Source organism: Trichosurus vulpecula, chromosome 5 (assembly GCF_011100635.1).
Source record: "Trichosurus vulpecula isolate mTriVul1 chromosome 5, mTriVul1.pri, whole genome shotgun sequence".
In the NCBI taxonomy this organism is placed as follows: Eukaryota; Metazoa; Chordata; class Mammalia; order Diprotodontia; family Phalangeridae; genus Trichosurus; species Trichosurus vulpecula.
In genome coordinates this window covers 95720737-95744709 of record NC_050577.1, presented here as the reverse complement: position 1 = coordinate 95744709, position 23973 = coordinate 95720737, and the positions used below count along the sequence as shown (strand labels likewise).

The 23973-nt window shown below is 42.9% G+C and overlaps 1 protein-coding gene across 2 annotated transcripts; it reads left to right on the top strand.

The window, feature by feature from the left end:
- Positions 1-13152: 13152 nt before the first annotated feature.
- ZNF862 (zinc finger protein 862) lies at positions 13153-18656 on the top strand. 2 transcript variants are annotated; one of them, XM_036758398.1, is made up of 2 exons: positions 13153-15208; positions 15945-18656. In XM_036758398.1, exons 1-2 carry the CDS (start codon positions 13219-13221, stop codon positions 16175-16177), a joined length of 2223 nt encoding a protein of 740 aa, XP_036614293.1. In that variant the 5' UTR covers positions 13153-13218; the 3' UTR covers positions 16178-18656. The 2 variants fall into 2 exon arrangements, with proteins under 2 accessions (XP_036614293.1, XP_036614294.1); XM_036758399.1 differs by having other exon boundaries at positions 13153-15212; positions 15945-15971.
- The last annotated feature ends 5317 nt before the right edge of the window (positions 18657-23973 follow it).

The window sequence follows — 23973 nt, the reverse complement described above, 5'->3', positions numbered from 1 at the left end:
GTGTATTTCACCCGTGAGGAGTGGGCAATGCTAGACAAGCGGCAGAAGGAGCTGTACAGAGATGTGATGCGGATGAATTACGAGCTGCTGGCTTCATTAGGTAAAGAATCCTCTGTGAGTTTTGTTTACTTCTTTTAGGCTCCAGTGGCCCAGCTGCCCCTCTCCATTCCTGTTCTTCCATAGGCAGAGGCACTGACTTAGCTGTGCTCCAGAAACCCTGCATCCTGTTCTTTTCCTTGGGCCTGGTTCTGTGTAGTTCAGGGTGAAAGTAGCAGCTGGCTACCTGAGGACGTTCTCACCACCGCTATTCGGTTATTGGAACCTGAGTCCTAATAGTCACCAAGTGGTCATTAGCAAATTCGTAAGGATGATGAAATTTCCCTGTGCTCCGCCTCTTCCTTTTCATTGCCTTGGAGACCCTACTTTCATCGAATGCTCTTGGACCAGCTAGCCTTTTCAGGAAGCAAAACAATCTTATTTGTTAAAATCAACTTTAAAATTTTTTTCTCATGTGAACTGACAGAATTAGAGAACTGAAACACCGAGCAGAGATTGCTTTAATTCAGTATCTACCATGAACAAAGCACTGTGCCAGGCTCTGGGAGCTAGTACACATAGGTTGTATTGAATGTAATCATAAGTATCTATCAGTAAGGCTGTCTACCAGGGATTATCTTTTTAATAGCTTATTTCATATTGCCTTATTTACACTAATCTTTGTTGGGTTTGTAGGCTATAGATTACCTTCCTAAAGATAGGAAGGATCATAGGATCATAGATCTAGAGCTGAAGGGACCTTAAAATCCTTCCTCCTCATTTTACAGATGAGGAAACTGAGGCAGAGAGGTTAATAGACATGCACAGGGCCTGAGGCACAATTCAAATTCAGGTCTTCCTCTCTAACCACTGTTCTGCTTAGCTACTTCCCATGGACTGAAATGCTTCAGGCAAAGTCAGCTCTGGAAGGACAGGAGATAGTAATGAAATTCTTAAAACACGAAGGGAAACAATTCTAGTAAGCAGGAAAAATGGGATTTGTCTGAAGAGACTGATATAGATGCGCAGGGAACTTTAAAAAGGAACTGTACGGGAGAGCAGAAGCAAGGCCCTGTACTGATCGATTAATATTGGCGTTATAAGCGTGATCTTGTAAAATAGCATCGAGCGGGCTAAGAAAGGACAGGACCTTTGCTTGTGGGGGCCAGGTGGTAACAGACAGCAGAGAGAAGGGCGAGCTGCCCAGGTTTCTTCTGTTTCTGTTTCCCTATAAAGGAGGATTACCTCTAGACTGGAAATGACAAAACAAAAGTGACTCCCAGACAGTGGATACTCAAGATACATAAGGAAAGAGTAAAAGAACACCTAGCTATTTCTCTATGAATTCAGGCCAACTGGCACCTGGGTCCTGAAAAAATTGGCAAATGTGATTCCTGGGCTGCTGTCAGTGATGTTGGAAAGACTATGGAAAATGGGAGAGATGCCGCAAGATTGCCAAAGGCAAGTGTCCTTATTTTCACAGAAAGGGAAGAGAATAAAGCCTGCTAACTATAGGCTGTTGAGTTTGATTTTGATTTCTGGGAAAATCCTAGAATGTCTCATTAAAGAAATAGTTGGCCCTCTTCTAGGAGGGGAAGTGGTGATTCCAAAGAGCCAGCACGGTTTCATCAGCAACAGGTCATGCCTGGTTTACCTCATGCCATTTGTGGACCCCAGTAGATGAGGAGGACACTGTGGATGTAGTTTACTTCCCTTTTAGCAAAGCTTTTGACAGAGTATCTCATCCTGTTCTGGTGGAGAAGATGGAGAGAGGTGGACTAGATGATACGACTGTCAGATGAACTTAGAACTGGTTCAATGGCTAGACTGAAGGAGTCTAATGGTTCCGCATCAGTGCGGCTCACCAGAGGTCACCAGTGGAAAACCTGAGTGATCTGTGTGCTTGGCCTTGTTTAATGTGTTTATCAGTGACTTGGATAAAGGTCTAGATTTTGTACTCATCACATTTGCAGGGAACGCTAAGCTAGGGAGAAGACCTACCACAGTGGACCTGGAAGGATCTTGAGAGGCCAGAGCATTAGGCTGCATCTATGTAGATGACCTTCAGTTAGGCAAAATATGAAGGCTTACATTTAGGTACAAATGAACTTCATAAGTATAAGATGGATGAGGCATGAATAGCTAGTGGTTCTAAAGTATAGCAGTTTTTTTTTTCAAGAAACATTTAAAAAAATTATTTATCTAATATTTTTAGTTTTCAGCACTGATTTCCACAAGATTTTGAATTACAAATTTTCTCCCCATTTCTACCCTCCCCCCACTCCCAGATGGCATATATTCTGATTGCCCTGTTCCCCTGTCAGCCCTCCCTTCTGTCACCCCACTCCCCCCATAGATTTCTATACCTCATTGCCTGTATAACTTATTTCCTAGTTGCATGCAAAAGAGCCCTTTTTTTTTGAACATCTGCTTTTAAAACTTTGAGTTCCAAATTCTCTCCCTTCTTCCCTCCCTACCCACTCTCCCTAAGAAGGCAAGCAATTCAACATAGGCCACATGTGTACCACTATGCAAAACCCTTCCACAATACTCATGTTGTAAAAGACTAACTATATTTTGCTCCCTCCTATCCTGTCCCCCTATATTAAATTTTCTCCCTTGACCCTGTCCCTTTTCGAAAGTGTTTGCTTTTGTTTACCTCCTCCCCCTATCTGCCCTCCCTTCTATCATAGGAATGTAAACAAAACAGTTCAACTTTAGTAAGTCCTTTGTAATTTCTCTTTCTTGTTTACCTTTTCATGCTTCTCTTGATTCTTGTGTTTGAAAGTCAAATTTTCTGTTTAGCTCTGGTCTTTTCACTGAGAAAGCTTGAAAGTCCTCTATTTTATTGAAAATCCACATTTTGCTTTGGAGCATGATACTCAGTTTTGCTGGGTAGGTGATTCTTGGTTTTAATCCTAGCTCCATTGACCTCTAGAATGTCATATTCCAAGCCCTTTGATCCCTTAATGTAGAAGCTGCTAGATCTTTGGTTGTTCTGATTGTGTTTCCACAGTACTCAAATTGTTTCTTTCTGGCTGCTTGCAGTATTTTCTCCTTGATCTGGGAGCTCTGGAATTTGGTGACAATATTCTTAGGAGTTTTCTTTTTGGGATCTTTTTGAGGAGGTGATCGGTGGATTCTTTCAATTTCTATTTTACCCTCTGATTCTAGAATATCAGGGCAGTTCTCCTTGATAATTTCTCAAAAGATGGTATCTAGGCTCTTTTTTTGATCATGGATTCAGGTAGTCCAGTAATTTTTAAATTATCTCTCTTGGATCTGTTCTCCAGGTCAGTGGTTTTTCCAATGAGATATTTCACATTGTCTTCCATTTTTTCATTCCTTTGGTTCTGTTTTATATCTTGATTTCTCATAAAGTCACTAGCTTCCACTTGCTCCAATCTAATTTTTTTTTGTTTTTTTTTGGGCAAGTCAGTTGGGGTTAAGTGACTTGCCCAAGGTCACACAACTAGTACATGTGTCAGGTGTCTGAGGCCAGATTTGAATTCAGGTCGTCCTGACTCCAGGGCCAGTGCTCTACTCAGTGTGTACTCAGGGGCTTAGCTGCCCCTTCCAATCTAATTTTTAAGGTAGTATTTTCTTCAGCAGTCTTTTGGACCTCCTTTTCCATTTGGTAATTCTGCCTTTCAAGGCATTCTTCTCCTCATTGGCTTTCTGGAGCTCTTTTGTCATTTGAGTTAGTCTATTTTTTAAGGTGTTGTTTTCTTCAGTATTGTTTTTGGGTCTCCTTTAGCAAGTCGTTGACTTGTTTTTCATGGTTCTCTCATGTCACTCTCATTTCTCTTCCCAATTTTTCTTCTACTTCTCTTACTTGCTTTTGCAAGTCCTTTTTGAGCTCTTCCATGGCCTGAGACCAGTTCATGATTTTCTTGGAGGCTTTTGATGTAGGCTCTTTGACTTTGTTGACTTCTTCTGTCTGTATGTTTTGGTCTTCTTTGTCACCAGAAAAAGATTCCAAAGTCTGAGTCTGAATCTGAGTCCGTTTTCACTGCCTGTTCATGTTCCCAGCCAGCTACTTGACCCTTGAGCTTTTTTGTCAGGGTACGACTGCTTATAGAGTAGAGAATACTTTGTCCCAAGCTTTGGGAGCTGCATTGCTATTTTCAGAGCTACTTCTACACAGCAAGCTCTGCCACACCAGTGCTCCTCCCCCAAGAACCGCCAACCGGGATTGCGGCCCAGATCCAGGCAGGGCAAAGCAGGCTTTGCACTCCCACTCTGATCTGCCACTTAATTCCTCCCACTGGGTGGGCCTGGGGCCGGAAGCAACTGCAGCTGTAGCTCTGGAAGCAGCCTCAGAGCTGCACCCGCCCCGAGGTGGTGGCTGACAGTGAACTCTTTTCACTGTGTCCCAGCAGCTTTTCCCATTAACCTCAGTTGTCTTTGGCGTTTGTGGGTTGGGAAGTCTTGTAGCTGCCACAGCTCACTGATTCAGGGTGCTGCGCCTGTTCCACCAGGCTCCTGGTCTGGTTGGTCCTGGCACAGCCACGTTGGGCTCTGTTCTGCTCCGCTCCCAGCTCCCTGCGATAGACCCTTCCCAGCCATCATCCAGGCTGTCCTGGGCTGGAGCCCTGCTTCCCTTTGCTATTTCATGGGTTCTGCAGCTCTAGAATTTGTTCAGAGCCATTTTTATAGGTGTTTGGAGGGACCTGGGTGGCAGCTTAAGCAAGTCCCTGCCTTCCAGCTGCCCTGGGAGTTTTAATAGATTGCAAGTTTAATATGAGTCATCAGGGTGATGTGGCAGCCAAAAAAACCTAATGCAGTCTTGGATTGTATTAAGAGGGGCAGAGCTTCCTGATATAGGAAGGCGATAGTCCCACTGCCTTCTGTTCTCATCACACCTCCTCTGCAGCATCATGTTCCGCTCTGGGTGCTGCAGATTAAGAAGGACATTGACAAATTGGAAAAGGCCCAGAGGAGGCCAACCAGGCTGGTAAAGGGCCTTGCGATTGGTTAAAGGAATTAGGCATGTTTAGTTTGGAGAAGAGTATACTCAGGAAAGACATGATAGCTGCGGTTAGGTGTCTGAAGGGCTATCATGTGGAGAAGGAATCATTAGACGTGCTCTGTTTGGTCTGGAGGGCAGATATGACAGTAGTGGCAGGTCACTGCAAAACGGTCATCTTCGGCTGGATGTCAGAAAGTCCTCATAATGAGACCGGGCTGCCTTGAAAGGTACTGGGGCTCCTTCCTTACAGGTCTTCAGACAGGCTGGATGATGACTTGTTGAGTGTTTATAGTGGACATTCCTGTCATTGACTTCATTAAGTGGATTGCATGGCTACTGAGGTTTGAATTTTCTACCTCTCAAATTCTGCAGTTCTGTAGTCTTATAGTATGTAGTTGGATTTTTTTCCCCTTTCAAAATGTTAAAAAAAGTGCTAATATTTTAAGAAATGATTGTATGTGAGTTGCAAAAATGTTTTTTTAATCTGTAATGGCAATTTATCTTGTATTACAACCTTCCATAATTTCTCAAACACCTTTGATTTGTAAAAATGCTTTTAATTCCATTGTTTAACCATACATAACTTTGCAGGGGTTAGGAGCAAAACAATAAGCCTTTGCTAAACACATTTCATAATATTTGGTAGTATTTGAATATGTTCAGAGTTTTCTGTAAACGTGAGGTTTGGAACAGATGATCTCCCTACTTGTTCTGATGTTTTAGTGATTGACTGCTACTGACCCAGTGCAGCTTTTAATGTAATGGATTTCACATAATGAATTATTCTTTATCTAGACTTAATTATATTGGGGCCATAACCTTCCTTCCCCCTGCCCCCAACAGATTGTGTGAGTGTGCGTGCACACCTCCCTGCCCCCAGGTATATAGCTTGTTCAGCAATTTGTTGAGAATTGAGGCTTATGTCAGAGATTCCATCAGGTGTTTTGTACTACCAGGCAAGAGACTTAAATATAAACACTTAAATGTTCAGAGATTTGGGGCAATATATCTAGTTTGTGACTAATGTCTTTTGTCCGTGATGTATTTATATAGGATCCTGTTATCACTGTATACATTTGTATAACTTAGTGGCTTTGAGGCACTCAACTTCGTCAACTATTAATTTCTCAAATTCTAAAAATATCTTTTTTATAATCTATGAAACCTTGTTGTTAACAGTAAAATGCCCTGTTTTAAAGAAATCAAACTGTGAAACCACATTTTCTATTTTTTTCAATAACTCTTTCATTCTGAACAATGTACCTACCGTTTTTTAACTATTTGAAGATACAAAGGTGAATTTGTCCTCCATATTTTGAAAGCCTATGGATTTATTTCCAGTTAGAAGCATTGATGTCCTAGAAATATGGAAACCAATGACTTTTTTGATGCTATTTGTTTCTCTATCTGTCTCATCTTGGTGTAGATATAAGGAATTTATTTAATATTATACAATTATGACTTTCCTTTTTGTGGGCTGTAATGATTCTTTTAAGGAGTTGTATGTTGGTTGTCTTGTCCAATTAGGGAGATTGCTGCCTATAGGCAGTGTTAAGATAACTTGCAAATATTAAACAACATGTTAGATCCTAAGGTGTGGGATTCCCAGCCCCACTTTGAGTGTTTTAATATTAGTTAATGCTCTGGACCTTTGCTGTCCTGCCAGAGTTATCTGATTATTATTGGTGATGATGGTAGTATAGAATTTTTTAGACTAGTTAATGTGTATTTGTTTAGCTCTAATTGAATAGTTTATAAAAAATAAAATCTGGGGCAGTAGTACATTTTAATTGTATAAATTTCTAGTATCCATGACATTTAAAGAATTTGCCAGTGTACTGTCAGTTAGTCAATAAACATTGATTAAACACCTGCCATGTGCTAGGCACCATGCTAAGCACTGGGGAAACAAAAAAAAAGGCAAAAGACAGTCCCTGCCCTCAAGGAGCTTAAAAATCTAATTGGAGAGACAACTTGCAAACAGATATACAAAGGAAGCTATTTACCGGACAGATAGGGTACAGGGGAAGGCACAGGAGTTAAGAGGGGTTGGGGAAGGTTTCCTGTACAAGGTGGGATTTTAGTTGGAACTTAAAGGAAACAGGGAGGTCAGTAGAGTATAGGAGGAAGAATGTCCTAGGTATGAGGGAACAGCCAGAGAAAATGCCTACATCTGAGAGGTGGAGTATCTTGTTCATGGAATAGCCAGGAGGCCAGTGTCACTGGATCAGAGAATATGTGTTGGGGAGTCAGGTGTAGGAAGACTGGGATAGTTGGAGGGGGCCAGGTTACAAAGGGCTTTGAATGCCAAGCAGAGCATTTGTATTTGCTCCTGGAGGTTATAGGAAGCCCCTGATCCACTAGATCTTTTTGGTTCTATAAAGAGCTTTTCCTGTAATTGCCTGTGATTTAGAGACTAAAATGGGCATATTTGTATATACTGAGGTCAAACCTCAGTAGTCTTTAATGTCTGATTACTCGCTTTAAGTTAAATTTAGTAGATATCATATCATCATAAGGGCATCTGCGTGGTGCAGTGGGATACAATGCCAGGCCTGGAATCAGGAAAACTTATCTTCATGGATTCAGATCCAGCCTCAGATAATCTGTTTGCTTCAGTTTTCTCATCTGTAAAATGAGCTAGAGAAGGAAATGGCAGATCGCTCCAGTATTTTTGCCAAGAAAACCCCAGATGGGGCCATGAAGAATTGGACATGACTGAAAAATGACTCAACCAGCCAGCTGTAGCATCATAGATGTAGAGTTTGAGGGCGCTCATGTGGCAGAACCCCTCATTTCCTTTTTTATTTTTTAAATAGAATTTTCTGATATCTTTAATTTTTACCTCACCTACATTTCTCAGCACATTCTTCTTCCCTCCCCCTCCTAGAGAGCTATCCTTTGAAACACAAATTAAAGAAGAGGGGGGAAAACGGTTCAGCAAAAGCAGCCAATGCTAGTGGCAGGCAGCAGCAGAGGCAGGAACGGGGAGCGTTCTAGAGTGCAGGGAGAGAAACAAGGCTGAGACCGAGCACCAGCACAGGGAGCTCTCAGGCAGAAAGAGGGCCCTGGGAATTCTTCAGCTGGTGCTGGCTGCAAGAACTGGTGCCATCTGGCAGCTCTCTCTCTCTCTTATTACCCAGTTCTGGGTCACAAATCCAGGGCAAAGTGGAACAGTTATGAGCAGGGAATAAGTTCAGAAAAATAGTTTGGCTCTGAGCCATGACTTAGTTCTAGCCTTTCTGCCTGTGGGTCAGCCTGTGGTGGAATGATCAGGGCAGGAGTCCTAGACCAAGAGCTGCCAGCATCAGTCACTCTGAACCTGCAGGATCTCCCAGTAAGTCAAGCAAGTAAGTCAAGCAGCAATCTACTGAAACTTATTGCACACACAACAGGGTCAGGAACTTGCAGAGGTCAGAACAGGAGGGGAGTGAATAGATCTCTCCCTGGATTGTACTTTGTTGTCGTTGTTCAGTTGTGTCTGACTCTTTGTGACCCCACTTGGAGTTTTCTTGGCAAAGATACTGAAGTGGTTTGCCATTTCTCTCCTGCTCATTTTACAGATGAGAAAACTGAGGCAAATAGAGTGTCTGAGGCTGGATTTGAACTCATGAGGATGAGTCTTCCTGATTCTAAGCTCAGTGCTGTATCTATTATGCCACCTAGCTGCCTACCTGGATCACACTACTTTGGGAATTGAAAATTTGCAGGCTCCTAGATTGAGCTGTGAAAGCAGCAGGAGGATGTGAAAGGACAGAAGCCCAGACTAGATATTCCTCTCCTCTCTGACCCCCTTACCCCTCTTCCCTTCCTTCCCGAAAAAAAGTACCAGAGCCCAGTACTAATATCAAGTCCAAAATCAAGATGTAGGCTAGAAGAATGAGCAAACAAAGAATCCCACCATTAAGAACTACAGTGGTGACCGAGAAGCTCAAGATACCAACACAAAAGGGAATGTCCTGAAAATATCTATCAGCAAAGCCTAAAAGAAGAAATGTAGCTTGGATACAAGCCCAAGAAGAATTCCCAGAAGAGTTAAAGTAATTTAAAAAAGAGCAAAAAAGGATTTTAACAAGCAAACGAGAGTGGTAGATGAAAAAAATGAGAAAAGAAATGAGACCTATACAAGTAAGATATGAAAAGAGAATTAACAACTTAGTAAAAGAGATATAAAACATTACTGAACAATAAAAAAAAACTCCTTGAAAATAGCCAAATGGAATAATAGCCTTGAAAATGACCAAATGGAAGCTAATGACTCTACAAGATATCAGGAAATAATAAAAGTCAAAAGACTGAAAGATAAAAGAAAATGTGAAATATCTCATGGAAAAAACAGCTGACTGAGAAAATAGAGTGAGGGGAGATAATTTGAGAATCACTGAACTACCTGAAAGCCATGAACAAAAAAAGACTCTTGACACCATATTTCAAGAAGTCACAAAACAAAACTGTTCACCTATCTTCAAACCAGAGGGCAAAGTAGAAATTGAAAGAATCTGCCAGTAACCTCCTTGAAAGAACTCCCAAAATGAAAACTCCCAGGCGTATTATAGCCTAAATCCAGAACTCACAGGTCAGTGAATATAATGGCATACTTTGGTGCTATAAGAAATGATCAAAGTCAGTGGTGTCAAACTCAAATAGAAATGATCCCTGCCTCTGCATATTGGCTTAGAAAACCACAAATTAACATTATCTATGTTGTATTGGGTTTTTGTTTTTTTCCCTAAACATTTCCCAGTTATATTTTAATCTGGTTCTGGCTACACTGGAGAATTTTTCCAGTGGGGTGAGTTTGACGCCTTGATGAAAGCAGTGATTTCGGAGAAGCTTGGAAAGACATGTATAAACTGATGCAGAGTGAAGTGAGCAGAACCAGAATCGTTTCTACAATATCAGCATCTTAAGGTGTGTTGGTAATCAAAATGGGCTCCTTAGCACTTAGTTCAACAAGTGCCCGTGAAGAGTTTGGCCTTTGTTTCCTTTGATTAATTCAGTGTCTTTGATTGAGTATTACTAGGTGCTAAGCCCCAGGCCCAAACCCCTATTAGGTGTAAAACCTTAGTGGGTGTGGATTGGCAACTAAGGTGGGGCCCAAGGTGGGGCCCAGGGAGGGCCTAGTTTACCTGTCTGGGAGAGCAGAGGCTTTTAGACCACGTGGGTTTAAGTCCGCCTCTTTGTGACAATTCTAGGTCACGTGGGTGATTCGCATGTGTGACTCACCCCTGACGCTGAAAAAGATATAAAAACCAGGGGCTGGCTGTCAGTTCTTTGGAGCTCTACCTGCAGCAGTGGTGGTGAGCGTGACTCTGGGCCAGCCCTTGTTCTGAGCTCCCGGGCTGAACCTAGATGTTGGTAACTATGAATTGTATTGGGTCTGTCTGTTGATGTTTGTACTTTGTAACTTGCTCTGAAGTTCAGGGTGCCGGCTTTTTCCCCTGAACTAAGTGAATGCTGTCTGTATGCTGAATTAAAGTAAACTAGTCAACCCCTTTATACCTTGCTTTCCTTATTAAGGCAGATCAAAAGAACCTGTGCTGTTGGCAGCTTTCTGGGTGCTGGCTGTGGGTGGATCTTATACCCCCCACAGAAGCTGCTGGCTGGATTGTTGAAACGTAAGGACAGACATCTTTTGTAGACTTTAGATCTCTGATCAATATAATGTTCAAACATGATTCTAGATGACCTCAGGTGCAGAGTGAAACATAGTTTTGAACATGGCCCGTTTGGCAAGTTCTTTTGCCTGACTGTGAATTTTTTTTTAACAAGAATTTTCTTTTTCTTTTTTTCCAATCATAGAAGGTAGAAGCTGGGAGGGGGAAGAAATGGAAAATTGTTGTTTGTTAATAAAAAAATTAATTAAAAAATGGATTACTCAGAGCTTTAGGATTCAAACAGGCCTTTTACCAAAAACACATTCCAACACTTCTTGGCCAAAGCCATTCCAAAGATAACAAAAAGTAATTCAGAGAGGTAAAAAACAGATAAAAGTTATTGGCAAGGTCATCCTAAAATATATTTTAATATTCTTTTTCCTCAAAGGACCCACCATTTGGTCTTAGATCAGTCCCCCTGGGGGCAAAGTCCAGACCTCCAACTAGACCCAAGGTCTAGACCGCAACTTCCTCACACACGTACTTCTCTTGGCTGGTGTTAATTCACATCATCCTAGTTCCACTACTAAGCATCCTGGCCTACAACATAGATCTTTGAGTTAATCTCAGTTAAAATGTAAGTTCCCTGAGAGTAGAAATTTTTTCATTCCTTGTATTTGTATCCCTATGGGGCCCAACACAATCCCTTGCATATGATAAGTTAGGTGCTTTACTGAATGCTCTATTGATTGTCCTTTGTCATTTTTTTAGTAATTAGATTGAGTAGTTTGGTGAATGCTCTGTCCCCATGTCCACCTTAGATTTGTGACATTGATGACATGGTTCCATTACTTTTCTTTCTTTCTCTTCTCCCTTCATCTTATGCTTTTTCCTTTCTCTTCCTCCATTTTTCCCTCTGCTCCTTTGTTATTGCCTTAAACTTGCCAGTGGCCCTTGTAGATACTGCTTAGTACTATTGATGTTAGAGGTAAAGAGGTTGATGGCCCATGGTTGAGGAACTCATATCTGGCCTTTTTATAGAGAACTACTTAGAGTCTTAGAATATGCAGTTATCTTGCCCCTAGCTCCTATTCTGACCCAATCTCATTGGTACTTAGAGGTGGAAATGTGACCATCATTGAGGTTGCTTTCAAGCCAATATTTGCCAGCCAGATATTTTGGGTGAGTGTGTATAGGGGCTATAGATGGGCCACTAGATTAACCACTTGTGAGTATAATCTTGATGTGATTTTCTGTACTTGGAACAGGACCTGCTGCCGCCAAGCCAGACCTGATCTCGAAGCTAGAGCGAAGGGCAGCCCCCTGGATCAAGGATCCCAATGGACCAAAGTGGGGGAAAGGTCGCCCCCCAGGTGAGTCTTTAACAAATGAACCCAAAGGGTGAGGCCTGGGATGTCTACACTCAGGGCATCTGTTATAACTCCTCAACTGTAGCATTATGCACAGTATTGACTAAAGGGGAGGGGGGATGGTCTCGAAAACCTGTCCAGCAGAAGAAGGTAGGGAGAAATTGAGGATCCTGAGATCAGTGTACTTTTTCTAAGGGGTCTTTTAGCTGATGAAAAGAGGCAGGCAGGAAGCAGCAAGAGGTCGTGAAGGGGCCATATGAACTATCAGACTTTCTTAGGGCCACAGTTCTCCATCTACAACAGTATAAATCTTCCCAGGATCACAAGAGAAATGATTCTTTGGTGGATGCAGTGCCACCCTTGGAGTTTGGAAGACTTCTGTTCCAGTGCTTCCTTAAGCACTTAACTGTGTGACCCTGGCCAAGTCACTTAACCTCTCTTACCCTCAGTTTCCACATCTATAAAATAGAGAAAATAATAACACCTACCTCATAGGGTAGTAATGAGGATTAGGCAAGATAACACATAGGAAGGACTTTGCAAACCTTAAAGTGATCATTAAATGTTAGCTATTACTATTAGCGAGATATCTAGGCTCCGTGAAGAGGAAATGCAATCTATAGGCCTTTCTGCCTCTGACAAGTAGTATCCTCCAGTGCATAGAATTCTGTGGAGGTCAAACTTGAGTGCCTCTTCTCTTCTTGGTGTCCTCTGGAGTTACTGCTAGTTCTGCCTACAGCATCTTCAGTGATTGTGATTTAAGTTGCTTGTCCTTGGGTTTGGTGTCAGATGATCACTTGGCCTCAGTGTAGTTGTGGGCAATGAGGGTGTCAGGCAGAAGAGTCTAAATGAACTGGAGAAATAACCTGTGGGGAACTCAGTGGATATTTAGAGGTCATGGAAGGCAAATCAAAAAGTCTGTGGCATGGCCGTTCTCTAGGAAGGTGTCCATCTTTTCTTGGGTTCATCTTTTCTTCTTGGGCTCTGTGTCAGGTGGTGCATTTCTTGGTTTGGGGTCTCCGAGCTCGTAGGAGACCTTAGGGAAAAAGGTGAGACCTCTCTGACTGTGTACAGGCCAAAACTGACATTTTAATCTTTTTCTAAAGGGAAAAAGAAGACTGTTATTACCACCAAAGAGGTTGACATGCTGGTCTCTGCTGAAGGAGTTGGGCTTCCTTTGCTTCCTTTAGTAGAAGTTTGCGGCTCCTGCCCCAATCCTGGCAATGGTGAAAGAGAAGGAGATATGACTGGGAAAGTCAGGAAGACTTACCGACCACGATCAATCCAGAAGTCTTGGTTTGGGCAGTTTTCTTGGTTGATAAGTGACCCAGAAGAGACCACGCTGTTTTGCTCAGCTTGCAAAGAACGCCCTTCCCTCCATGACAAATCTTCCAGATTAGTTAAAGGGTACACAGGACCTTTCAAAGTGGAGACTTTAAAGTACCATGAGGTCAGCAAAGCCCATAAGCTTTGTGTCAACACAGCAGAGGTCAAGGAAGATGCACCTCGGGCTTCCCTTGTTCCAGTGGTGCCAGAAATTTCTAGTGACTTAATGGCAAACATGGAACACTTTTTTAATGCTGCCTACTCCATTGCTTACCACTCAAGGCCTCTGAATGACTTTGAGAAGGTTCTGCAGCTTCTGCAGAGCACAGGGACCATGATCCTAGGCAAGTATCGAAACCGTACTGCCTGTACCCAGTTCATTAAGTACATCTCTGAGACACTCAAGAAGGAGATCCTGGATGATATCCGTCATTCTCCTTGTGTGAGTATATTGTTGGACAGCTCCACAGACTCATCAGACCAGTCTTGTGTGGGGATTTACATAAGATACTTCAAAGAGATGGAGGTGAAGGAGTCTTACATCACACTGGCCCCACTCTACAGTGAGACAGTGGATGGCTATTTTGAAACTATAATTTCTGCTCTGGATGAACTGGATATACCATTTAGGAAGCCTGGATGGGTAGTAGGCCTGGGGACTGATGGTTCAGCCATGCTTAGCTGTAAGGGAGGTCTAGTAGAGAAGTTCCAAGAAATCATCCCTCAGCTGTTGCCTGTCCATTGTGTGGCCCACCGTCTCCACCTAGCAGTAGTAGATGCCTGTGGAAGCATTGACTTAGTAAAGAAATGTGATCGGCATATCCGGACAGTGTTTAAGTTTTACCAGTCCTCCAACAAAAGGCTGAACGAGTTACAGGTGGGTGCAGCTGCCCTTGAACAAGAAATTGTACGCCTAAAGGACTTGAATGCCATCAGGTGGGTAGCAAGCAAAAGACGGACACTGAATGCACTGATTGTGAGTTGGCCTGCTCTGGCCAGCCACTTGCAGAGCGTGGCAGAAGCTGGGGGCCAGATTGGGCACAGGGCCAAGGGCATGTTGAAGCTGATGAAGAGCTTTCATTTCATTAAGTTCTGCCACTTTCTTCTAGACTTCCTAAGCATCTACCGGCCTGTATCTGAGGTGTGCCAGAAAGAGATTGTTTTGATCACAGAGGTAAACTCCACGCTGGAGAGGGCTTACATTGCCTTGGAAACCCTCCTCCACCAGGCGGGGCCCAAAGAGGAAGAGTTCAACACCAGTTTCAAGGAAGGTCAACTCCATGGCATTCTCTTAGACAGGATGGAGATGGCTGAACAGCGGTTCCAGGCAGACAGAGAGAAGATGATTTTAACTGGGATTGGATACCTCCAAAGAAGGTTTGATGCTGATCGATCGCCCCAGCTCAAGAACATGGAGGTGTTTGACACTATGGCCTGGCCAGATGGCATTGAACTGGCTAACTTTGGGAACAATGAGATACTTAACCTAGCCAGACATTTTGAGCTCTCCCTCCCCCCAGGCTACAGTGAAGAAGGCCTCCTAGACGAATGGCTGGACCTAAAGACCATTGCCAAGAACCTTCCCTTCTCCATGCTATGCAAAAATGCCCTTTCCCAGCACTCCCGCTTCCCTCTGCTGAGTCAGCTCATGGCAGTGGTGGTCTGTGTGCCCATCTCAACCTCTTGCTGTGAGCGTGGCTTCAGTGCCATGAACCGAATCAAGACAGATGAGAGGACCAAGCTTTCCAATGAAGTCATCAACATGCTTATGATGACAGCAGTGAATGGTGTGGCAGTCACTGAGTATGACCCACAGCCTGCCATACAGCATTGGTATCTGACTTCATCAGGCCGTCGCTTCAGCCATGTCTACTCTTGTGCCCAAGTGCCACCTCGTGCTGATGTGGGTAGGTAAGAGAGGATGGGGACAAGAATGGTGGACTCGTGACGGTAGTAAAATAAAGGGATAGACCATATCCCAGTATCCCAAACCTTCATTCTCTGAACAGTTCTGTGGGCCAGCTAACCTTATCAATGGGGTTCTTTCCCCGTTGTTCCTGGTCACCCTCTTTTTCCCTCCAAGACTTAACTGTTAGCTATAGGGCTGGGTCCCAGAGTTGATTTCTGTTCTGTAAGTAGCCTCAGAGCCCTAGCTGGAATAGCTGCAAAGATGCCAGCTTAATGACCCTGGAAATGAGGAAGAAAAGCCCAAGATTTGAGGTGTGAGGAGGAGGAGGAGAGACTGGATGAAGGTGAAGCTCTCTCAGAATAAGCAGGGGGAGAACTAGGCTTCGGGTAATTAATAAGTATGTATCAAGTATACACAGTATATATCCTATATGCTCAGCTACATGCTTAGGTGCTGTGGGAGTATGGAAGTAGAAGATGCAATCTTGCCCTCCATGAAGCTTTCACTCTCAGGGAGAAAAGATGTACACATGGGAAATGATGAGGAAGGAATATTGGATGGTATGTAATAAAAATGCTGATGCTAAGGAATTAGGGACGGCCTTCAAAGGAGCAGTAAGTGGGTCTGCTTTCTGTGGTTTTCACCAGACCAGCCTTGGGGTTCCTGGGAGAAGGGGAAGATAGTCCTCTCAACTTTCCCCTTCTGGCCAGTTACAGATTCTCCTTTGCCATTAGGTGCTGAGCTCAGGAATGAGAACACGGGAACTCTCTATATGGAGGAGGTGGTGTCCCAGGAGCCAGCCATGCAACCCTATGGGAAGCCTGTCAAGATACCACAAGATTATGTCAGAGACTCAGCTAATGGACTTAGATGCCTCACAGAAGCCAAGAGACCCCAGAACTGTCCTAATGAAGAAAAGATCTTCCAGGAGCAGGAAAGCCAAGGGCTACCTCAGAGAGCCACCTAACCAACTTTTGGGGAAAAGGCAGGGATCATCTGAAAATTCCTTGTGGGCACTGATCAGCTGCATGCTGACCAGAGCTCTGTTCCTAGGAACTCAGGGAGATGCAGCCCTTGCCGGGCCACATCCTTCTCACCAGGCTTAGCAGCGGGTCCATGGTGGGGCAAGTCCTTTATGTTAATGTGAAAGGAAATTTTTTATTTTAATTTCCTTTTTTAAAAGTCCTAGAAGTCAAAAAGGACTTGCCCTCATAACTGGAAGAACTTCAAGCACAGGAACACCTGTCTGGTAGAGACTGTTTGGGATCTGAGCACTTTATTCCCAGGGACCACTGGGAAATATGTCTGGGAGGCTGCCTGCTTACTTGCATTATGGGTACTACGTCATTGGTAAAGAAGAAGGGGAGAACTTGGCCCAGATGGGGGCCATAGTGTAAGAGAGCAATGCTGATTTATGGGGCTTCCAATCTAAGTATTCTAGGCCAGGAGCTTAGGGACTTCCTCATTTCCAGGGTGGGTGTAGACATCTAATGTGAGCCTGAACCTGGCCAAGGGAGAATTCTCCCCTCCTGGAAAGGTTCCCTTTTTAAGGTCAATAACCTTTCAGACCTAAGCACTGGAGAAAGACCAGTCCCCTAGGACTAGTGTGAAAATGAGAGGCATGTATGGGCCCTAGACTCATCTTATTTCAAATCAGGATCAGAAGTAGTGCCACACCTGTCACCATCTCTGATTATAAATACAGGCCAAGAGCAGAAGCCACCTAAAAATATAAGAGCCTTCTGTCCACTGCAACTTCTGCTGTTGATTATAAGGTTCCTTTTATCCAGATTGATTGCCCTTTTCCTAATAGATTTGTTCCATATTCCCAAGATACCTGAAATCTTTCTGAGAACATCTACCCCTTGGCACCTTGTGCCACTCACTATGCAGACACAACTTTCATGACCTGATTGAGCCTTAGGCACCATCTTGACTCCCCTTTTCTCAGCCAGGGTGGAACCTCCTGTTCCACGTTTGTCTCTTGGAACCTAATCACAGTGCCTCGTTCAACCAGAGGGTTCAGGAATTTGAGATATATCTTGTCCTCCAAGCCTTGAGCTGCCCTTTCCAGCATAGCTGGATTGGGAGCCCCAGTCCTCCCATCTACCCATGCTGATTTAGTGAGTCTATCTAAGGAGCTTGGGAATTAGTCTCAGATGTATAAATGGGCTTCTGAGAACTGGGTATGGATTGGAGGAAGACAAAAGTGGCTGCCCCAGGTCTGCATGGTGAGTGGTGGTGGCTGGTACATGCCCAGTCCCCAGGGGCCTTGAGCTAGTTCCATGGTGACATTCCATAGAATTCCTTCCATCCTGGGGCTGGACTCCCATTCCTGTCCTCCTATTATCTTCTGTTCTATTTTCTTCCCGAACACCTTGCCAACCTTAGCCTTCTAAATGCCCTAATCAGGGCATGAGGTCAGTTTGATCTTTAATTCTGGACAAGGGGTTTCCTCTGTGAGATGAATTTGTGATCAGAGGTGGAAACCATGCTAGAGAAGCCTGTGAGGGTCTTGTTGGGACCGATGTCATTGCTGAATTCTTAGTTGGATGCACTTTGAAAGAGGCTGTCCATTGCTGGCTTTTTGAGCTGGTTAGTCCTCAGACTGTGGTGACTGAAAATGCTATTTATTTGTAAAACGCAGTGTTTGTAAATGTACAGTTTACATAAACTTCCTCTCTGTAGGGTGGGTATCACAGAAGGAAGGGACACTTTTTCTACTAGACATCTTATAACTCTTTAACCAAGGGCAAAGGGATTTTTACTGAAGTTTTTGCTTGAGAGCTCAGAATAGAAAGTTATCTGGCAGAAATGGGCCTGGGGAAAGCCTCAAGGCTCAAATTTACTTTCAATTTGACTTTCATTGTCTGTTTTGGAAACTGGGCCGAGGAAATGGTCCTCCTTGTGTCTTAAATGGCCTGTACAGATGGGTAAGGAGGAGACAACATTTGCCCTGGATAAGGCTTCAGGCTGTAATCCCCTGCTTAAAGAGACCTCTACCATCAATATATTTCCATGTGCATTATCTCCTTCCCTATGGCTGATGTCCACTACAGCTGTCATTATGAGTAACCAGCATTCTAACCAATAGCTCTAATCAATAGCCATAAGAATTGGGGCTGAGAAAGAGAGGAGTTTCCCCACTTCCTTTCTTCTACCTATCCATGTGCCATGAGGGCTGTGGCCATGATCTGGATGCCAGTCATATTCACTCTTGTCAGTTCTAGTGCGTCCTGGCAGAGAGTCTTTTGTTTTATGAGTATTTACCATCTGGATGACAGTAAGGACAGTCAAAGCAACCCAGCCAGTGTCCACTCAGCCGGGAATTTACAAAGTGAGGGCATTGTCGCTTGGTTCAGATCTGTGCAGAATGTTGTTGTTTTTTAAAAAACACATTTGATTCTTAATCTTTTGCTATATGAATAAAGCAGAGTTTTATTTCAGTGTCTGCTTCAGTCCTTTGCTTCCCATGAGCAAAGACTCTGGGGGTATGGAAGCTGTTTGGAGATAAAAAACTATTTTTCTTCTTTGCAGGAGGTAGAAGGACCAAGAGAAAGATGGTAAGAGAGGTTATTATGCATCAGGCCTTTCTCTAACTCTTTTTTTAAAAAAATCATTATTTATTTATTTACTATTTTTAGTTTTCAGCATTAATTTTCAAAAGAGTTTGAATTACAAATTTTCTCCCCATTTCTATCCTCCTCCCCACTCCAAGATGGCATATATTCTGATTGCCCAGTCAACCCTTTCTTCTGTCACCCCACTTCCCCCCATGCCCTTTTCCCTTACTTTCTTGTAGGGCAAGATAGATTTTTATGCCCCATTGCCTGTATATCTTATTTCCTAGTTGCATGCAAAAACTTTTTTTTGAACATCTGCTTTTAAAACTTTGAGTTCCAGATTCTCTCCCCTCTTCCCTCCCCACCCACCCTCCCTAAGAAGGCAAGCAATTCAACATAGGCCACATGTGTATCGTTATGCAAAACCCTTCCACAATACTCACGTTGTGAAAGACTCACTATATTTTGCTCCCTCCTATCCTGTCCCCCTTTATTCAGTTTTCTCCCCTGACCCTGTCCCTTTTCGAAAGTGTTTGCTTTTGATTACCTCCTCCCCCATCTGTCCTCCCTTCTATTGTCCCCCTTTTTTATCTCCTTCCTCCTTCCCTGTGGGGTAAGATACACAATTGAGTATGTATGTTATTCCCTCCTCAGGTCAAATCCAATGAGAGCAAGATTCACTCATTCCCCCTCACCTGCCCCCTCTTCCCTCCCAACAGAACTGCTTTTTCTTGACACTTTTATGTGAGATAATTTACCCCATTCTATCTCTCCCTTTTTCCCTCTCAATATATTCCTCTTTCATCCCTTAATTTCATTTTATCTTGTTTAGATATTATCCCTTCATATTCAACTCACCCTGTGCCCTCTGTCTATATATATATATAGAATATATATATATATAGAATATATATATATATAGAATATATATATATAGAATATATATATATAGAATATATATATATATATATATAGAATATATATATATATATATAGAATATATATATATATTCCCTTCAGCTACCCTAATACTGAGGTTTCATGAATTATACACGTCATCTTTCCATGGAGGAATGTAAACAAAACAGTTCAACTTTAGAAAGTCCCTTATGATTTCTCTTTCTTGTTTACCTTTTCATGCTTCTCTTGATTCTTGTGTTTGAAAGTCAGATTTTCTATTCAGCTCTGCTCTTTTCACTGAGAAAGCTTGAAATTCCTCTATTTTATTGAAAATCCATATTTTGCCTTGGAGCATGATACTCATTTTGGCGGGGTAGATGATTCTTGGTTTTAATCCTAGCTCCATTGACCTCTGGCATGTCATATTCCATGCCCTTTGATCCCTTAATGTAGAAGCTGCTAGATCTTGTGTTAGCCCAATTGTGTTTCCATAATACTCAAATTGTTTGTTTCTGGCTGTTTGCAGTATTTTCTCCTTGATCTGGGAGCTCTGGAATTTGGCAACAATATTCCTAGGAAATTTCTTTTTGGGATCTTTTTGAGGAGGCGATCTGTGGATTCTTTCAAGTTCTGTTTTACCCTCTGGCTCTAGAATATCAGGGCAGTACTCCTTGATAATTTCTTGAAAGATGATATCTAGGCTCTTTTTTTGATCATGACTTTCAGGTAGTCCAATAATTTTTAAATTATCTCTCCTGGATCTATTTTCCAGGTCAGTGGTTTTTCCAATGAGATATTTCACATTGTCTTCCATTTTTTCATTCCTTTGGTTCTGTTTTGTAATATCTTGATTTCTCGTAAAGTCACTAGCTTCCACTTGCTCCAATCTAATTTTTAAGGTGGTATTTTCTTCAGTGGTGTTTTGGACCTCCTTTTCCATTTGGCTAATTCTGCCTTTCAAGGAATTCTTCTCATTGGCTTTTTGGAGCTCTTTTGCCATTTGAGTTAGTCTATTTTTTAAGGTGTTGTTTTCTTCACTACTTTTTTGGGTCTCCTTTAGCAAGTCATTGACTTGTTTTTCATGGTTTTCTTGCATCACTCTCATTTATCTTCCCATTTTTTCCTCTACTTCTCTAACTTGCTTTTCCAGATCCTTATTGATCTCTTCTATGGCCTGAGACCAGTTCATAGAATGGAATCATGGGCAACCAAGGGCAGAGGGTGGTCAGGAGAGGCTTCTTCCTTGGGTGATGGTGATGAGCTTATAACAATGGCTAACCAGAAAGAGGGTTGTTTTCTTATAAGAGTACCACTTTGTGAGAACCAGTGTGATTCCCAAGGAGGAGCAGGAGCCTTCATCCATAAGAAGGAAAAGATGAAGGTTGAGTGAGATAATTCTGCCACTCCGCTGACATGTCATGGGAGCAGGAGGAGGAAGAGTGTTACATCAGTGCCTAGGCCAGAAGGATGAGAATCTCTAGAGAGGCAGTTGAAAACTTGAGTGATTCTAACATCAAAGATGTGATGAAAAATGATCTATCGAAAAATGGCCTAAAGTGTGCCCTTAGGTATGCTTGGGGTTCAAATAGGGAAAAGGAGTTCACTGAATTATCTCCTCTCCTGCCACCTCCACAATCCCAATCTTTAGCAGATGCCTTCCCTGTAATAATGAGGACACAGTCTTAAGTGGCAACAGAAGTCGAGGTCAGATACAAGGAAGACCTTTGAGCAAAGTACCTGGCCAAAGAGGTTTGAGTGGGCTCCTACCTAGAAGAAGGAGTCAGGAGTGACTGGCCTTCCAGTTGTGGCTTATGGGATTAGAAAGTCCATCTAAGGCCCCTAGTGCCCCATTATAGGTGAATTCAGCCTGCCATTGATCCCCTTCCCTTTCCAGCTCTTCCATTTCCAGGTTCAGGAAGCCACTCACCCAGAGTAGGTAATGGGACTTGCATTGAGTCCCCTCTAAGGGAGTCATAGTAATCTGACTTGGGTCTGTCAGCGATAAGGTGGGAAGGACTGACACTTTTTTTTTTATGGGGAGAGGCAGGGCAATTGGGGCTAAGTGACTTGACCAAGGTCACACAGCTAGTGTGTCAAGTGTCTGACCTCCTGACTCCAGGGCCGGTGCATTACCTAGCTGCCCCTGACATCTCTTTCTTATGGAAAGAGCTGTTTCATTTTTATTTCCCAGGGATGGGAGGAACTAGATCCTGAAATGCATTGGCTGAGTACAAAGTATGTAATGTCTATGTTTGTCTCTGTGTAGATCCATAGGAGTGTGGGAGAGGGTTGAGGAGGAAGGAAACCCAATTCCTACCTGTTTTAAAAATTTTTATTTTGCAATGAACAGGCCTTTAAACTGCCCACAGTTTAAAAGAAAAAAGAAACCCTTGTAACAAGTAATTCAACGTTATCAGAACTGATAACCTCTTATGTGGTATGATTTGAGGGATAATACCTCTCCAAATATCGCAAAAAACTCCAAACCAACCCAAAAGTCATTAGTTTGCCTCAGTGCCTGAAGTTTCACCATTAAAAACAATGCCTAAGGTATTGAAAACGTCTTCTGAACTGCTTCTCTTTCTTGGGAAAGGTAACAAATTAGTAGCCATTATGGCAGATTTGGAAGAATTACAATGTTGTGGTCTAGTAGAAAGAATGTTGGACTTGGTTCTACTTGGCTCTCACTTCAGTTGTGTGATTTTGGGGAAATCACTTAACTTCTCAGCCTCAGTTTGTTTACCTGTATAGCATGGCTTCTAAATAGCTTTGGAACCTCCTTGCTTACTTCCAAGTTCATTGTGGGGTGCATTAGGTAATCAGAGTTATACAAATGCTACTTGAGTCTCCTTCCATTGCATTCTTGACTGACTGATGGCAGGAACCATAAATCAAATAGCAAAGTAGCTAGAACAGAAGAGAAAATTGGAGAACAAGGGAAATTAAATAGTAAAATCATTCTCTGCCCTGGCTCCTGCACACGGAGGGATGCAATCTTCCACACATTCCTATACCAGCGGGAGAGGGAAGGTTTCTCAGACAACTCATGGTCCTAGGATCATGGATCACCACTCACTGTCTCCTAGCAACCAGTTATATACCTCACTGTTGTTCCAATATGTTTTAAAGCTACAGTTCACCGTCTCTGTTGAGTTACTGATACTACCAATTCTGTACTTGCAAGCTGCTGCTGCCATCTACTGCAAATCTCAACTGTGGCAACTTCAAAAAAAGTGTTAGTGCTCTTTTGTGAGATAGCTCTGGGCTGAAATTTCGGGGGCTAATCCATGTATTTGCAGCTCTTCTATAAATCAGACGTTCAGCCATTCTCAAACGGTACACAGAACAGTCACTGAGGCTGCTGTGGATGTATGAGTGGGGAAAGGAGTGATCATTTATTAAACACCTAATATATGGCAAGGGGACACTGTGATAAGCACTTTTACATCTTTCATTCAATTTTAGGCCCAGTTCACTGGGTCACTGCAGTATATGTGTTGATGGATCAGTTCTATATGTTGTCCGTAAAACTGTATTATAGTCTGGGAAACAGAAATTCTTCATGTACTTGGTTTTTGCTAAGTGGATAGTTAAGTAAACTCTTTTGGGTGACTGTAGTTTCCTAAATAAGGTTGATAATCACTATAATGTTTGTTGGCTGTTTTTTTTTTTAAAAGGCTTATGACTTAGTGCAGGGGTGGGGAACCTGTGGCCTTAAGGCCACATGTGGCCCTCTAGGTCCTCAAGTGTGACCCTTTGACTTAATCCAAACTTCACAGAACAAATCCCCTTAATAAAAGGATTTGTTTTACAGTAAAATTTGAACTCAGCAAAAGGCCACACCCTAGGACCTAGAAGGCCATGTGTGGCCTCGAGGCTGCAGGTTTCCCACCCAGGATTTAGTGGAACAAAATCTTGCTTCTTTTTATCTACCATACACATGTTAAAAATCATACAGGAGTGACTTTGGCTTTTTCTGGAGCCCAGTTCCCTGACTCTTCTTTTTGATTTAGCCAGGCCAACAGCTCAGGATTCATGGAGGAACCTACGGAAAGAAAGATAAGAGAGGTGGGAGGAGATGGTGTTTATCTGGAGCTCTGGCTTACCCAGAGACCACCCTACCTAGCACTCTGGTCTATAAGGAGGTTGAGTATCTATACCTGCCTTCTGGAGGCTAAGTTGCCTAGTTCTTTCATCAAGAAGGAAGATATAGCTGGCATTAATCATCCTTTCTACACCTTCTCCCAAGGAAGGCTCCTGGCTGGGGGAGGAGACAGAATGGGAGAATGGACAACTCAGG

What these genes read in the sequence shown, in the direction of transcription:
- ZNF862 (XM_036758398.1), top strand. Translation starts at nt 13,219, where the DNA reads ATGACTGGGAAAGTCAGGAAGACTTACCGACCACGATCAATCCAGAAG. An exon ending in GCCACCTCGTGCTGATGTGG is followed by an intron (nt 15,209 to 15,944) that starts GTAGGTAAGAGA and finishes CTTTGCCATTAG; the next exon opens with GTGCTGAGCTCAGGAATGAG.